Source organism: Cornus florida, unplaced genomic scaffold, assembly GCF_030987335.1.
Source record: "Cornus florida cultivar Cherokee Brave unplaced genomic scaffold, ASM3098733v1 CherokeeBrave_3.0.0_Hap2_Chr11, whole genome shotgun sequence".
NCBI classification, from domain to species: Eukaryota; Viridiplantae; Streptophyta; class Magnoliopsida; order Cornales; family Cornaceae; genus Cornus; species Cornus florida.
In genome coordinates this window covers 138067759-138084415 of record NW_026775581.1, presented here as the reverse complement: position 1 = coordinate 138084415, position 16657 = coordinate 138067759, and the positions used below count along the sequence as shown (strand labels likewise).

Genomic DNA, 16657 nt, shown 5'->3' with positions numbered 1-16657 from the left:
TTATTAATGTGCATTTTGGTACAAGTTACAACTTACAATCTATCCAGAAAAGGAACAAGTGCAGGAAATATCCAATATACCCCGCGCACTTTCTTTTTTTTTTTTCTTTTTTTTTTATTTATTAAAATGTACAAAAAATAAATATAATATTTTCACATTATGCAAAATATCTCTCAATACAAAATCTGACATAAATTAGTGTTATAACACTCGTTTTACTTTTTTACTCTTCAAAAAATGCCCAAAAGGTATATGCGCCACTAATCTCATAATATAAGAATGTTATGTGTATATTTACCTTATATATATATATATATAACTATTTTCTCTATATATATTTCTAAACTGATTTTTTTTTTTTTTTTTTTTTTTTTACTTTAAAAATTTGTAGAATAAGGATTTAAATTTTTTGAGATTTCAATTTACTGTTTTTTAATATTTTTATTAGCAGCCGAAGTTGCACCACAATCACCATGCGGGGTTAATTATTACAAGACGGTTTCGGGCTTTGGACCTCAAGGCTTAAATTTGGATACGATGTGACATGTTTCCTACATATGTTACGAAGCATTCTTTCAAATATAAAAAATTTAAAATAGATATAAAAAATTATATTTTTATTTTAATAATTCGTCAGTTTATTTTATTTATTTTGTTTGGCTTAAAATGGATATAAAAAATATTCTTTTTTAGTTGGCAGTGATTTAGTGAAGGGAAAGAAAAACAAAAATGAAAGAAACCGAAATCAAATTCCCTCGCTGTCCCTCTTGCTTGCTTGCTTAGAGACTATAAACTGTTATCTTGATCATGACAGTACTGGAGCCCGAGGTATTTTTCTTCAACCATTACTACTCTAGAGAAAAGAGGAAAATTGCAGTAATGAGAACTAGAATTTGGAGAGAACAAAGAAAAGAAAAAAATAGTACACGTGTCATACAGTTATATGAAGTTAAATACGTTCCATGCATAAACATATACACGTGTCTACATTTATTTGTATGTATTACATCCAAACACATTATGAAAAGTTCTAAACCAACAATTAGAGAAGATGGTAAGCAGGAACATACAGTTGCAATTATGCATAACCTACTTCAACTTCTTCAAAATATTGAACAAAGACTTTCTACAAGGCCTTAATGATTTTCCCCTTGAAACAAGGAAAAATGTATAAATTTTCCGACAACAAAAAAAAATTCCGAAATTGACACCAAAAAAAATTTGGAGTAAAGAAAAACTCATCCTGCTTTTGATGTTCTTGATACAGGTGGTAAAGCAACTGAATTAAGATTTCCAGGATAAGGAGTCCACAAGCCTAATCCTCCCCTACTCTCTTTCAAAGTACTATTGTTCTTGAACTCATTTAAATCTTTCACCCACTCTATAACAGAAGAGTGCTCGCGTGTATGTGGGTGCAACACAAACAGCGAGTTATACTCGCAGTTATCAAACATAAAGAATTTGAACGCACCTCCTAACCTGTACACAACATATCCAAAGCTCAGCTGATCTCTTGGTGTGAAGAGGTCGACCTCATTGAACCACAAGCAACTAAACAAATTATTCATCGCTGTATGCTCACGTATGATGATGGCTCCTTCTGGAACATCTGCATTTTTGAAAGAAAAAAAAAAAAAGAAATCTCTCAATATAACATAGAATGGCAAAAAGATTATTAGAAACATTAAAGGGGAACTGTGTAGCTTTTTATCAGCATTGAAATGACAGTGTAGGAAGCAGGACTGCGCCATTCTAAATCCTACTACCTTTTAGCAAGAATTTAACCCAATAATACAGCCATGAAAATCCATGATTGCAATATCATACTAGTTACTTGTAAAAACATGTACAACATAAGGCACCCTGCCTGTCAAATTTCTACACGTGGTACAACATGAAACTATAGATTTAGATCCTGTATCAGTCTGTCATAGGCAAGAGGCTTCCGTATCCTCATTCTTTTAAAAATAATAGAAAATCTATGGAAGGAAATCCATCTCCCCAACACTAAAATGGTCGTTTTGAAGGTGCTTCAAATCACAAAGGCACATAAAAAATTGATGATGCCAGTTGAAATACAGGATAACCTCAACTTTGCCAGGCTAGAGATGCCACATGGGACCACATCCATCTGCCTTGTACAAACGAATGGCAGAATAAAAAAGATCCCCTAAACTACACCTCCTCATGAAGTGTGCATCTACGTGTCCATTCATGTACAAAAGCCATCACCCTTCCGAGTGAAGGCAAGTATAAAGTGGTACCATGATGCTTATGCTTAAATCTGCTTCAGGTCGAAATGTCAATGCACAGGAGGTCCCTCCCTCAGGGAGTGGGGTGCAGTGCTTGTCAGTGGAGTGATTCCACAAAATGTCATGGCTTTGGAATGTTCAAGCAAACTTAGCTGGCTCCTTACTCCATTTCAAATCTGGAGAATAGTAGAACATCTAGCCTAGTCAAGAAGAAAGTGAGAATCGATGTCTTCATATGCAAATGACGCTCTATGAGCAATCATGAGGCCTAATTCATGACATTCCTGTTTATATAGGCCCCACAGCGTTGACACTTAACACCATTGTCTTTAGGTCTCCGCCAAGTTGCATCACTTATCCACACCGTTCTAAGACCCCTACAAATATGCTTAACAGCACAATTAAATGGGCCAACCTAACAAGGATTAGCGTTCTCAGTTTGACAGATCCCTGAGTGGAACTCGTGATTATAAGGCCTCACTACTGTCATTTATTCACATATATATTCAGGCTGCTCCCACTCTTACCGGTCAAGCCTACTTCATGTGTGTTGATGCTGCCTATTTGTACCAATCCCAGGAAACATGCAAGGCACCCAGCCAAGAGGTTGACAGTGTGAATTAGTGGTGTGCCCGATTCGGCCTTCAAGAGTCTAGTCAGGTGTAATAGTTTTTGATCGAGAAAATAAAGATTGGGTCCTGTATTTCTTACGTGTTCCTTGACAATTGACCATAGTTAGTGATTGGCTAAGAATGTGTACACCAAATCCATTACTGTAGTGAAAGTTCATTGTAAAATTAGACCCCTTGGACACTAATCTGTTAAGTCTTATGCACCTCCCAGTGCAAAGATCCTGACCTGTCAACAACCCTCAGGGGCATATATATATCTGACCTTCACTTAAAAACCAAAAAAGCATAAGAAGAGAAGAAATGAAACGAAAAGAGTTTAGATAGTTCCTTTCTTACCACTGATGGTTTTTTTCTTTGGACTCCATGGTTCCAGTCCTTCATAACGGTATATTTTCATGTGAAGATCAATAAGAGGTCGAGCATATCGCTTCCTCCGTTTATTTGCATCAGCCTCCTCATAGATATTCCGATGGTGCTTGTGCTGAGCAATGGCAAATGTGTGCTTTCCACGCCATAAATACCTGAAAAACAATATATATATATATATATATATATATTAAAAAAAATAAAAACCCTTCATCATGACTCAAGGGAACTTAACCAACAGATCCCATTAGTTTAAAGGGAAACTTCATCAGATCATCATTAAACAACCCTTTATATTTATAAAAATGGTAGAAAAATATTGGGAAACTAAATTCAAAGATTTAAAGGTACAAGTGTGTTCCTCATCTAAGAAGGGGCACATGTTCCGTTCCAAAGCACTATGCATGATACACATGGTGCACACCAGTATTCTTGTGAACTAAATTCGACTCTTTTAGTCATCAGTATCAATTTATCAAAAAGCTTCAGTTTCACCTCATTGTAAAGCTCCATAAGAAATAATAAATAAAAAAATTTATACAATGTTTTCAGCAAAAGAACATACCTTTCCAGAATAAGCAATGGATCAACTATAAGCTCCATTTTACCATCAATCCAGATGCTGTACTGTGCTTGAGGAAATAACCTGTGGGTTAATATCTTTGGAACCTTTCCGTTTCTTCTGGGTTCATCATACGGTGGATACTTCAGAAGAATAAGCCGCCAAATGCCCACCCATTGTCCCCCATCACGGTCCTGCCTGACAGTAACATTCTTACTTATGAAGTCAAGAGAACTTTCATCCACCACCATAAGAAAGCAAAAAAGCTTTTTAGAACGGGGGCTTAAATCCAATGGCTGATGAGGTGTATCATATCCATCAAAAATGCCTGATGCAACCACAAATCTACACTTCTTGGCATATTCAATGTCTTTTGGAGCCATTTCTGCACCACCATTTCGCATAAAACCACAGTGCACCTAAAGATAGATTACGCAATTAAAACTTAGACCTAAAGTAAAGGGAAGAAGACAAGAATGCCGATACATATCTTTTCAAAATAATAAAAAAGAGTTAAAGTTGGCATTCTGCTGAGGTCCACTCAGCTTGCCTTCCCTTCCGTTTCCTTTAAAGTTGTCAAATTATAAGTCATATGCAACACATCACAAATATATATAAAGAGATTCTTTCTTAATAGTAAGTCTCTATTTTGCAAGTTGAGCGGCAAGTGATTGACATGAACTCAATACCTATTGGTTGAAAGTGAACTATTTTAAGCCAAACAGAATGCCTTATAATCGTTTGTCATTTTGACCAACCAATTGAATGCAATTCTGTTGGGTATTCAAACTACTGCAGAATGCTTCACAACAGGTTGGGACAAATCACTAATCAGTTGTACAAGGTTCTGGAGTCATTAAACTCAATTTTAGCATACTTCACAACTGATTGACAAAAAACCCAACCGGTTGTACTTGCCCCTGGAATTTTTTATCTTGTGCTCCAAAGATCTACTCAACCGGTTGGCCCAAAATCACAACAGGATGAATGTGTCTTGTACAAGATCGAAATTTTCATTTTGATAAAGGTTTTTAGTCCAACATAAACCGAACTCAAAGAGACGTCCGTTAGTGTTTTTATACTTCTTTCTCAATGTTTTCAAGGACTCTCTGCATTATAAATTCTCAGCTTTGATAAGGATTTTATGAGAAAGAATACCAGAGATTACATTGAGTATTTTGTGAGATTTTGAGAGAAAAATCAAACTGGGATTTTTCTAAATTTCATCTTCATATTGTGAGCATACATGCTCTCATTGAGTGTTTAGTGCGAAATTCATCATCTGATCGAGAGTATTGTGAGATTTTTAACAAAGTTATGCAGTCGATCAGAGAAGCAGATGCCATTCAATCTTCGCACAGAAAGCAAAGGCGGAGGTGAGTTCAATCACTAGGAGAAGCAGATTATGGTGAGGTGATTGCATTGGCGTGGATCAGTGTTGCCGTTGATTCCAAAAGGCACCGGAGTCAGAAGGCACTGAGCGTCGGAGGTAAAACAATGACAGGTGAGTCCAAAAGGTCCTGGAATCGACAACTCATGGAGTAGTTCCAAAACACTAGAACTCATACTCTCTCGGTTGTTGTGGGTTGCTTCGCCAGGGACGAATCTCCATGGTTTTTCTCGGAAAGGTTCTCCACGTTAAAAATCCTAGTGTCATCTCTCTTACTTTTCTCGTCTTTCTTTTTATTGCTTTTGTGTGACTGACTAATAGTGCTCTAATTGGTTAAAATTGAAAATAACTTTAAAATCAATCAAATAAGAAAACTATTCAAACCACCATCCTCATTCTTTTACCTGCTCAAAAGATGATCTTTAACCCTTTTGATCAAGGTAGAATGAGCTTCGTATTTGTCTTGATAAAAACAACTTTTATTCAGAGTAAGATACCGGGACAAGGAGTCTTTCCACGAAACACAACAAACAAAAGATAAGCCAGCTTTTAGTTATAGTCCTTCATAGATGTATATAATAATTTTTATTAATCAAGATCTAATAAGACAGATTAGGAACAACTATCTTAACCTCATTAATATATTAACAGAATTATATACCCCATACATCTAAGAAATGCTCAAAATTCTGCACCCTGCACTCAAACCTATCTTCAAGCTGATTACAATTACTGTTGGAGGAGAGACAATCTTCACAATCATCAATCACACCACAACTCCAACACAACTCCAGTACCAGCAGCAACTACAGTAGCATAATTTATTTATTTACTATGTAAATCAGTATTTAGACTTGTGAGATTAAGTACTACTGGGAAAACATTTTTAATCTAAGCTATTATTGCTTAGAACTATTTCAAGCAAGGGGGAAAGAAAAGAACAAGTATAGGTTTGCACCCATTTTTCTCCCAATATTTCTTGATTTCAAACAAGTACTTTTTCCCCTAACAAGTGTGATAAAAAATTTACTACTCTTTTTAGGAGATGCTGCTAAAATTACATAATATTGAAACATCTATTACTACGTAAAAACCTATATATTAAGAATCGTCCGGATTTAGAAGCTCCCATACCAGTCTATGCACATCGACCAGAAAGTATTTTCATTTAATTCATAAAAAATTAATTTTCATTTTAGAAAAACAGAAATGATATTATAGGGAAACTCACCAAAAATCTATATACGGCCCAGCAAATAATAATAACAAAGTAGACTAGATTTCATTAATGACCACCCATTGTTTAATGGGAAATAAAAATAGAGAAGAAGGGGAAAAAGCTACTGTTTTAATTGGGTTGGAGATGGCTCTATGTTTTTCACCTAATTTTTTTTTTGAATCTTCATAGTTCAAACACGTCATTAGAAAAACAAAAGTCAAAAGGAAAACCTTCATTCATTGGCAGCAACAAGAATGTGATGATATTCACTTAGCTTTGTAGTTGAGATTGATTTATAATTTTATACTCTTCTCATAAGAACATTTATTGAAACAACTGCATAGAGATGCCTCGATGTCATTTTTAGAATTAAATAAACAAAAATATAACTAGCATGAAATTGACTATATATAGAGTAGGTGTTCACCATCATCGCCGACTTAAGTTTAAAACTATCATCTCTCTGCGACCAGCTTTGATGCCCTCCAAATAGTGGAGATGACTGAGATCCATTAGTTGCTAGCTCATCCTCCATAGCATACGATAAAGTTTTAACAATTTTGTCCAGCGATCTTCTCTTCGGAATAGCTACTTTGTCTGGGTCATCGGCAACGGGAATAGGACAGCCTAATTGCATGTCATAACCAAAAAAAAGTGATCTTCATATTGAGAGATGAAAACTTAATACAAGAGAAAATGCTATATAGGCTTACGATGTGGTGGTTTTAGTCCAAATCCCATGTTGTTTAACACATCAATTACCTTGCTATCTTTGTTACAAATAGCTGTAGATCAAGCAGAAAACAGCAAAATCACTGAAAAATAAAATTTATATAATCTTGGGTAGAAAATTTGAAATCGTATGCAACATCCTGACATTTTCATTTAGCAGACACAAACATATCAATGCAAGTATTCACATTGAAAATTAGCAAATGAACTACAAATTTGTGAACCATTCTGATTCATTCAAAAAATAAATCCTCAAACATTGAGAATGGTTCCATAATGACAAGAGTTTCCTTCCCCTTCAATGCATTGTTTTCACTAACTCAATTTTGATTCCTATATATTCTTTCTACCACTAGCTCCACAGACCACGAGTTCTCTAGGTTTATGTAGATTTCAAAATTGCCATTGTCTTGCTAACCACTAAGTTTAGTTACAAAAAAAGTTGACATAGAAGAACCCCAAAGGGTTGGCCTAGTTGGAAAAGACTTGGGCACTGGTGCCTCATGAAGTATCAAGTTTGAGGATCGATTCCTCTTAGGTGCAAACAATTCCATAAGGGTCACGCCCGCGGACATAGTCTAAGCTTTACCCGATCCATGTGGAGGGGGCGCTTTGCACAGGTCCTGTGATTAGTCGGGACAAAGCCCCAGACACCCCAGCTATTGAAGAAAAAAAAACGTTGACATAGGAGGTATAACCAAAAAGTTGGGATATACAAGAAGCAATAGAAGTTTCATTCTGCGCTAGAATGCTAAAAAGCTACTGCCCGCAGGTATCCTTTATGGAGTTGGATATTCTATTCATTAGGCTGGCATAAGATTTAGTTACTTCACTATTTTTTTTAACTAGAAATATTTTCCTCAATACAAAAACCTAAAAAAAGTTTAGCATCTACATAGGCTTTGAAAAAGTAACAAGAAGCCAAGGAGTCCAGAAAAGGAAGGTATGAATGACAACTAGGAAGCACGGAAAAACCTAAAAGGGCAAAGAATCCGTGTCGGACACCAACACAAGCCTGAAACACCTCGACACGTGTCGGACACGCCAAAATATGTGTCCGAATATTTTATATTTTTTCAAATATCCGGACACACCGTGGACACGCTTCCGACACGCCATGGATACGTGTCCGACACGCGTGTCCCACTCATTGGGGATTTTTAAGTTAGTTTTAGAAACAATGTTGAGTTGAAGTGTAAATATTAGGAGTTGTTTAATTACATAATTTCTTAAAAAATTGTTGTTTCATAAAACAATTTTATACTCAAAAATTAGATATTTATTCTTATATTTTAGTTTAAAGGTTCGAACCCTTGCACGATCATCTTGACTCTCTTGTTGTCCCACCAACCAAGCTTCGCTACCAATGAATGGTCTTTCTATCTCTCTCCTCTCTTTCTCCTCTTTTCTTTCTTCTTCTTCTTGTTCTTCACAGACCCTAAAATACTTCTTTTTTTTCCTTTCACAATAAATTTCTTTTTGTCTCTTTTTTTTTTTCCCTCTATTCCCCATAAACTTTTTCTCTTCTATGGATTCTTACCTTTATTTTTTACTAAGGTCTAATCCTTTTACTAACAAAACCCTAATCCTCTTTGTCTCTTTGGAAAAGACTTGGGCATTGATGCCTCATGAAGTATCAGGTTTGAGGATCGATTCCTCTTAGGTGCAAACAATTCCATAGGGGTCACGCCCAAGGACATAGTCTAAGCTTTACCCGATCCATGTGGAGGGGTAGCTTTGCACTGGACCTGTGATTAGTCGGGACAAAGCCCCAAACACCCTGGTTATCTAAGCAAAAAAAAGTTGACATAGGAGGTATAACCAAAAAGGTGGGATATACAAGCAGCAATAGAAGTTTCATTCTGCGCTAGAATGCTAAAAAGCTACTGCCCGCAGGTATCCTTTATGGACTCGGATATTCTATTTTATTAGGCTGGCATAAGATTTAGTTACTTCATTATTTTTTTGAACTAGAAATATTTTCCTCAATACAAAATTCTAAAAAAAGTAGCATCTACATAGGCTTTTAAAAAGCAACAAGAAGCCAAGGAGTCCAGAAAAGGAAGGTATGAATGACAAGGAAGGTGAACTTCTAATGAAATAACATGGCGTGTATCATTTAATTAAAGATAAAAAAAAAAAGGTCATTTCAAAGTACCAAATCTTCTCTTATTTTGTTCAATACCGAGCCACTTTGTAAATGACTATAATTCTCCTATTTTTCTAAAAAATCACCAAGTTTAGCAAAAACCAAGAGATAAACTAAATGTAATTCATAAGTATATCCCGGTCATCCAAACACAGTATCCAGCCATCCAATGTCAACCTTTATGTTAACCTTTAACACAATAATCATATCTGTCCGATGCCTTGGCCTTCAAATTCCCATGGATACTACAAATAAAACCACCCGCCACGAAATCCATACAAATGGCATTAATTGCAAATGCAAAAAGTTGATCTAGGATCAATCCTGGCAATTGTTTCTTCTTGTAAAAAATTCTTAATGATGAAAATATGAAGGATGATCATAGATTGTGACTTTCATTATTGGAAATATGAATGCTTGAGTATAACAGTAAGGAATCTAACACCGTTCAGTACAGTCATCAATAGTTCCATTAATTCATCTCTCCTCTGAGCAAATTTTCTCTAAACTTTTGCACAATATGTACAAACTTAAACATACATTCAAGAAATAACTAGGTATAAATTCCATTATAAAACAAAAAAAAAAGTTATGTTGCTAGTTCTGGAATACCTGAAAGGAAAGTCAGTGAAGATTGGCAAGACCAAACATGAAATAATAGTACACTGAGAATGAGTAACATCCATATAATGCCACCGACAAGAACCAAACGAATAAATCCCCTTTTCCAAACAAGCTTTATTGGATAATCTTGAGAAAACCTCACAGGAGAAAAGAAACTACCTTCAGGATCTGCATCAACCACCACATAATTTACTCCTACTATTTGTCCAAATCCAAAAACTCACTCACTCCATATATAAGAACGCACACATGTATGTGTGGCTTACCTTTAGTTTGTTGTTGTTGAAAACAACGGTCTGTCCTACGATTTGCCCGTAAAGATATGGACCGTTGAACTTCATTTTCCATAATCACAGTCTTAGGCTTCTTAGCATTACAATCAAAACATGTACTCTACAAAAGAATGATAAGAATTTGATCCGTGATCTAGATATAGAAGTTGGATGTTTCTTGAAATAATGCTACAGTACAAGAAAAACAGTTTTTTACCACGGTGGAAAATGCTTTCTACCACAGTTTTGAACCGTGGTGGAAACGGCCGTGGTCGTAAGTAGAAGACTTTCTACCACGGTGCAGAACCGTGGTAGAAAAAAGACTTTCTACCATGGAAAGTGTTATATAATTTTTTTTTTTAAAATAGTGTAGCCACTATAAGGCATTTTTTTTCCCTACTACTAGCCTTGCAAGGACCCCAGAAGCAAACCCTAAATAAATAAAAATAGCATCACAACCAGAAAACTTACAGTTCACTTGAACAACGGGCGATCAGTGATGGAAAAGAAGTTGCAAAGATGAAGGCCCCTAAATCAAAATAAAGAATGAACAATTACGAAGAAAAAAAAATTAAAGAAAGAATTTTTTATCCCTCCAAAGAAGATATACTACTGTAGATGAAATTAAGGATATCATAAATGACAAACTGTTTAATGTGATACCATATTAACCACCAACTCTTCCAAAAGCTCAAACCTTTTTGACTAAATGATGCTTAACAATAACATAATGAATATAACCTGCATCTCTAAAGAAACTTTAAAAACAATTGACCAAGGGTCTAAGGTAATCGGGATAGGGAGTAAACTTGGAGAACATTTCGGTTGGACGTGGAACTTGGGGTATTGCTTGCATTTGCTGTTAGTTCTTAGAAGAATTCTTTGAATTGTTCTTTTAATAACAAAAAGTTTACCGTTTTGTTACAGTTCAAACGCATTTTCTATTGTTTAAGTAAAAGTAATGTTTTATCATTTCCGGTTCATTCCTCCCGAACTACTGGTCTTTTTAACATTATTCATACAGATAAGTTGGATCTTTTCTACCTTCTTAAATAAAAGGTAAAAAATTCAAATTCTTGCTTAACAAAAGTAAGCATGTGAATTACTTGCTAGTATAAAAATAAAAATAAAAAATGTTTGAATAATAATATATAATATGTTCTTTCGAATGGGATGTGAGGGGATGATGATATACTATTTTACTTTGTTCACGGGAGATGGAATAATCTTAGTTACAATATGCAGTCATGCAGAAATTTTAAAGAGAGAGAGAGAGAGGAGTTAATTAACTATATTGAAGGGTGTTTGAAGGTAATGTGTGAGTCGGTAATCAAATTCTCAGTTGGCAGACTGTGTTGGCACATTGATTGGATTGGGAAAACATCAGTTCGTTCTATCACATACCACAATAAAAATCAACTAAAAAAACTACAGAGTCCACTAACAAAAATTATAGAGATGTATGGAAGTTTACCTAAGAAACAAACTTTCCAAACAAGATTTTAAGCTCACCAAAATGAAGATGAAGCGCATTCGGTAAGAAACAAAGGAAAGGAAAAAAATATGGATCAGATCCGTTTGCACTAGGGTTCCATAACTAAACAAATATTCTGTTAAATTCTGTATGTCCTTTTGTCGATTTGAACTAAAGATTTCAACTTTGAAACAATATTTCAGAGTAAATCGACAATAGCACATGCGATTTAATCTTCTCATCTTTTTTTTCTCAAACCTAGGGTTTTTACATATGACGAAAATAAGGTGTTGATTTGAACTCATTAATAGAAAATAAACAAAGGTTGAGTGAAAAACAAAGAAAATGAGATGCGATTCAATCTTCAAGAAAGAAAATGAAAAAAAAAAAAAAAAATCTTACCGGAGTATATGGTGCTCGTTAGAGGCCGTCCGCAGCCAGAAATTTCAGTTCTGTTGAAAGAGGCAATATTCAAAATATGAAATCTCTGCAACTGCTGCGATGTAGGGTTTTGTAGCGAGAGAGACTATAAAGTAGAGAAAAAAATGTAAAATCGCCAGAAATTTTGTGCTGATCGAAGACTATCCAAAATTAGGGTTTGTTGTAACTCTGAGTGAGGGTGTTTCTTGCCGTCACAAATTGTAAATCATTCCCCTACATTATCGTGACGGCAAGAAACACCCTCACTCAGAGTTACAACAAACCCTAATTATGGATAGTCTTCGATCAGCACAAAATTTATGACGATTTTACATTTTTTTCTCTACTTTATAGTCTCTCTCACTACAAAATCCTACATCGCAGCAGTTGCAGAGATCTCATATTTTGGATATTGCCTCTTTCGACAGAACTGAAATTTCTGGCTGCGGACGGCCTCTAACGAGCACCATATACTCCGGTAAGATTTTTTTTTTTTCATTTTCTTTGTTTTTCACTCAACCTTTGTTTATTTTCTATTAATATGAGTTCAAATCAACACCTTATTTTCGTCATATGTAAAAACCCTAGGTTTGAGAAAAAAAAGATGAGAAGATTAAATCGCAGATTAAATCGCATGTGCTATTGTCGATTTACTCTGAAATATTGTTTCAAAGTTGAAATCTTTAGTTCAAATCGACAAAAGGGCATACAGAATTTAACAGAATATTTGTTTAGTTATGGAACCCTAGTGCGAACAGATCTGATCCATATTTTTTTCCTTTCCTTTGTTTCTTACAGAATGCGCTTCATCTTCATTTTGGTGAGCTTAAAATCTTGTTTGGAAAGTTTGTTTCTCAGGTAAACTTCCGTACATCTCTATAATTTTTGTTAGTGGACTCCTCTGTAGTTTTTTTAGTTGATTTTTATTGTGGTATGTGATAGAACGAAGTGATGTTTCCCCAATCCAATCAATGTGCCAACACAGTCTGCCAACTGAGAATTCGATTACTGACTCACACATTACCTTCAAACACCCTTCAATATAGTTAATTAACTCCTCTCTCTCTCTCTAGAATTTCTGCATGACTGCATATTGTAACTATTGTTCATGACATTAAAGGAAGGAACTTTGCATTATATTTAAGGAAAAAAAAAAGAAAAGAAAAGAAAAATCAGTACTAAACAAATAAGTAACAATTCATAAAAATATATAAAATTGGGCTACAGACTCCTCAATATTAATAATTGTCTATGAAATCATATATAATATATTCTAAAGGTATGAACAATTTCTTTATATGAAATTTAAAATTAAAAACTGAACTATTACCAAGTAGTGTATATATATATATATTTATGATATTATCACACTCCTCTGTCTCGCTCTCTATCAACAATTCTGCAAGTGTTCATTATATCCCTAGAAGCACATAGCTACTTAACCCTCTCCTTTCTAAAGATCCCAAAAGAAATTGAGGATAGGTATTCAAAATCTTCTTCAAAGACTTCAGTAGTTTTTGTTTTCTTCCCAAAAGGCATAACGCAAGTGTTCATTATATCCCTATAATTTTTTTACTTTTTCATAATATGCCAATGGCAGAGTGAAACAAATAAAAAAAATTACACTGGAATTCTTGGCCTAAGATTATTCCATCTCCCGTGAACAAAGTAAAATAGTATGTCGTCATCCCCTCACATCCCATTCGAAAGAACATATTATATATTATTATTCAAACATTTTTTATTTTTATTTTTATACTAGCAAGTAATTCACATGCTTACTTTTGTTAAGCAAGAATTTGAATTTTTTACCTTTTATTTAAGAAGGTAGAAAAGATCCAACTTATCTATATGAATAATGTTAAAAAGACCAGTAGTTCAGGAGGAATGAACCGGAAATGATAAAACATTACTTTTACTTAAACAATAGAAAATGCGTTTGAACTGTTTTCATATTAGATGATGAAGAAGCGACTATAGCCCTTTCAATTCGATCTATTTTCTCTCTATAAGTATCACTCATTTTCTCCATGACACGATCCATTGTGGAGGCAAATCTCTCTCTCTTTGGTTTCTTACCACGAGGTTCAGGAGAAGGAGTGAACTCATGACGGCCTAACTCAGCAAAATCATCATTAAGGTCAAATGAGGTATGTGTGCCTTCATGGTGTGCAGGGGCTTGGTTGAGAATGGGTGTGTAGAAAGTATGGACATGTGCACCTGTAGCGTATGTGCCTCCAAATATGGTGGAGAGCTTGTCAAAATGATTGCATGGCTTCTTTCGATACTTATCATATTGGGCATTCACCTACAAATTATTAAATTACTATTAATATTAAGTTAAGTATAATTTTTTGTAAAATCAACATACATTTATTTGAATAACTAACCTTGATCAATCTAGTCCATCTTTCATTTTCAACTATAATCATGCCCGTCTCAGCATTGTATCCCACGCCTGTTTCTCCTAACAAACTCACAAAGGCTTTGTAGTCTACCCTCATGTGGTTGAATTTGCTCTTAAGTTGTTTCGGTACATAGTTCCTGCCTGTACGGACCATCATGCCTTTTCGTATATTCTTCCAACCATTTGGACTAAAAGTTGCGTTATTCCGATTACCAGCCTTCACTTCTTCCTCCATACAGATGATGAAAGCTTCAATATGAGAATCATCCCATACTAGTTTTCCATCATCGGTATTGCCTATAAGGTCCTCTATTTCTTCTCCCACCACATTGTCAGCATTGATATCCATCTAATTACATAGTTTTAATAAAATGTGTTAAAAGGGTCATTAACAACTGTAATCTTATTTGTAACATCGTCTAGTTTCAAAAGGGTCATTAACAACTGTAAATCCCATCTAGTTTCAAAAGGTTGCATTATGCATAATACACAACACGTGATGGAAATGACCATTTAATTGCCAAATCTTGTTTAGTTAAACAAAATATTCCATGTACATATGCATCAAGTTAATGTCGACTAAATTTCAACACCAATCCAAAGTTTACTTAGTATTGTTGCTTGAATGATACATTTTTTAACAACTCTCACCATATTATTAATGAAGTCTGATCCAAGAGCTACCTACAACCAAGATGTTCAAGCTGTCTGATTTTCCTTCAAAATCTTTATCCATCCTTTAAAAAATATAACTATTTGAGACAACACTAGAAGTAGACTGTCTACGTAAATATATACATACATCTTATTCAGTAAGCTGTATAGGCAAATTTCTTGCAAGTACAACCCCATTTCAGAAGAAGTTTACATTTTATCTACCGGATCATTGAACAACTCAATTTAAATTAACAACTCAATTTAAATTAACAACTTTAGCGAGCACTAGTTAAACTTCTTAATTTAAATAATATTAAATCATTGAATAACTTAATTTAAATTGTACCCTAGTAATAACTTTTTCCAAATAATTTAACTGTAATGTGAATTTAACACAAAAATTTGTTTAATGTCGTATCTTTAAAGACCATTATAAGAACTGAAGCTAAAGATCAAACTACAAAGGAGTGAGAATGCGATAATAAAATGCAGGGTGCAATCTGCCAAGCGTTTTCAAATGTGGCCTAAAATTTATTTCCTTTCCGTATATATTTTTTCTGTTCTGTTCATATATATACATATTGAATCAAAAATAGCATTCTCTCCTCCCCCAAATGTCAAAATTACAAGGAGTAACTATTACCACATCTACCCCATTTCATATACAGTCCAAACAATCCTCTACTTGCTACTTTTTCTTGATTGAAAACTAAAAATGAGAGACTTCTACAACGGGATTTCCAGCATTCCTGAAGCATTACTGTAATATTTTTCACGATTTTAGTTTATTTATATCATATTACTTGTCATTAACATTTTCTAATCACAAATAATAAAAATAAATTAAAACCACATTTCAACAGAGCATGATGATACACAATGCAAATGATTTGACCTTGCCGCCACCACCACCACCCAATACATCTAATATTCCGGGCAGAGCTACTAAAGGTCTTCATAAATAACATATATATTTTTCAAGCAAACAAAAAATTCACTCACTTGGTGTCGACGATGAACGTAAATAGACCGAGAATCGCCTGTGAATCCGAGAGTGCAGAGAGCAGCGGCGAAGCTTGGGTTCGCCGGAAAACGCAGAGGTCACACGGGAAGTTTCTCTTCAGATCTGCATACACAGTGGAACACCGAGAAGCCCGACCTTCATTATACAAAACATGTTTTAGACAGAACACAACGACCCTATTTATGAAGAAGAAGCAGAGCAACTCACCGGTGAGAACAAGACAATCTCGGGAAGCTTTGTATTTCGTTCAATGGTGTCGATTTCAACCCTAGGTCTCGGAAAGCTTCAGACACAAAAGGGTACACTGTGAATCGCCTCTGTGAATCGTCTAGAGAGAACCCTAGAAATGTTCCACCGATTCTTTAAATATGTGTTCTCATAATGCTCCAACTCTGGGCTGTGGTTCTCTTTTCTGCAGTGAATAGTGGGCCGGCTTTATTTTGGGTACACTTTGGAACACGAATTTTTAGTTCCGGA

The 16657-nt window shown here is 34.8% G+C and overlaps 1 protein-coding gene across 4 annotated transcripts; it reads right to left on the bottom strand.

The window, feature by feature from the left end:
• Positions 1-939: 939 nt before the first annotated feature.
• LOC132280852 (probable hexosyltransferase MUCI70) lies at positions 940-16652 on the bottom strand. 4 transcript variants are annotated; one of them, XM_059782611.1, is made up of 12 exons: positions 16388-16648; positions 16159-16282; positions 14483-14848; positions 14313-14400; positions 10670-10727; positions 10193-10319; positions 9915-10094; positions 7135-7206; positions 6849-7048; positions 3816-4231; positions 3221-3405; positions 940-1609 (listed from the first exon to the last, which is right to left on the bottom strand). In XM_059782611.1, the coding sequence occupies exons 6-12, from the start codon at positions 10272-10274 to the stop codon at positions 1239-1241; spliced, it is 1506 nt and encodes a 501-aa protein (XP_059638594.1). In that variant the 5' UTR covers positions 10275-10319; positions 10670-10727; positions 14313-14400; positions 14483-14848; positions 16159-16282; positions 16388-16648; the 3' UTR covers positions 940-1238. The 4 variants fall into 4 exon arrangements, with proteins under 4 accessions (XP_059638594.1, XP_059638593.1, XP_059638592.1 ...); XM_059782610.1 differs by lacking the exons at positions 14313-14400; positions 14483-14848 and having other exon boundaries at positions 16159-16315; XM_059782609.1 differs by lacking the exons at positions 14313-14400; positions 14483-14848.
• Positions 16653-16657: the final 5 nt, after the last annotated feature.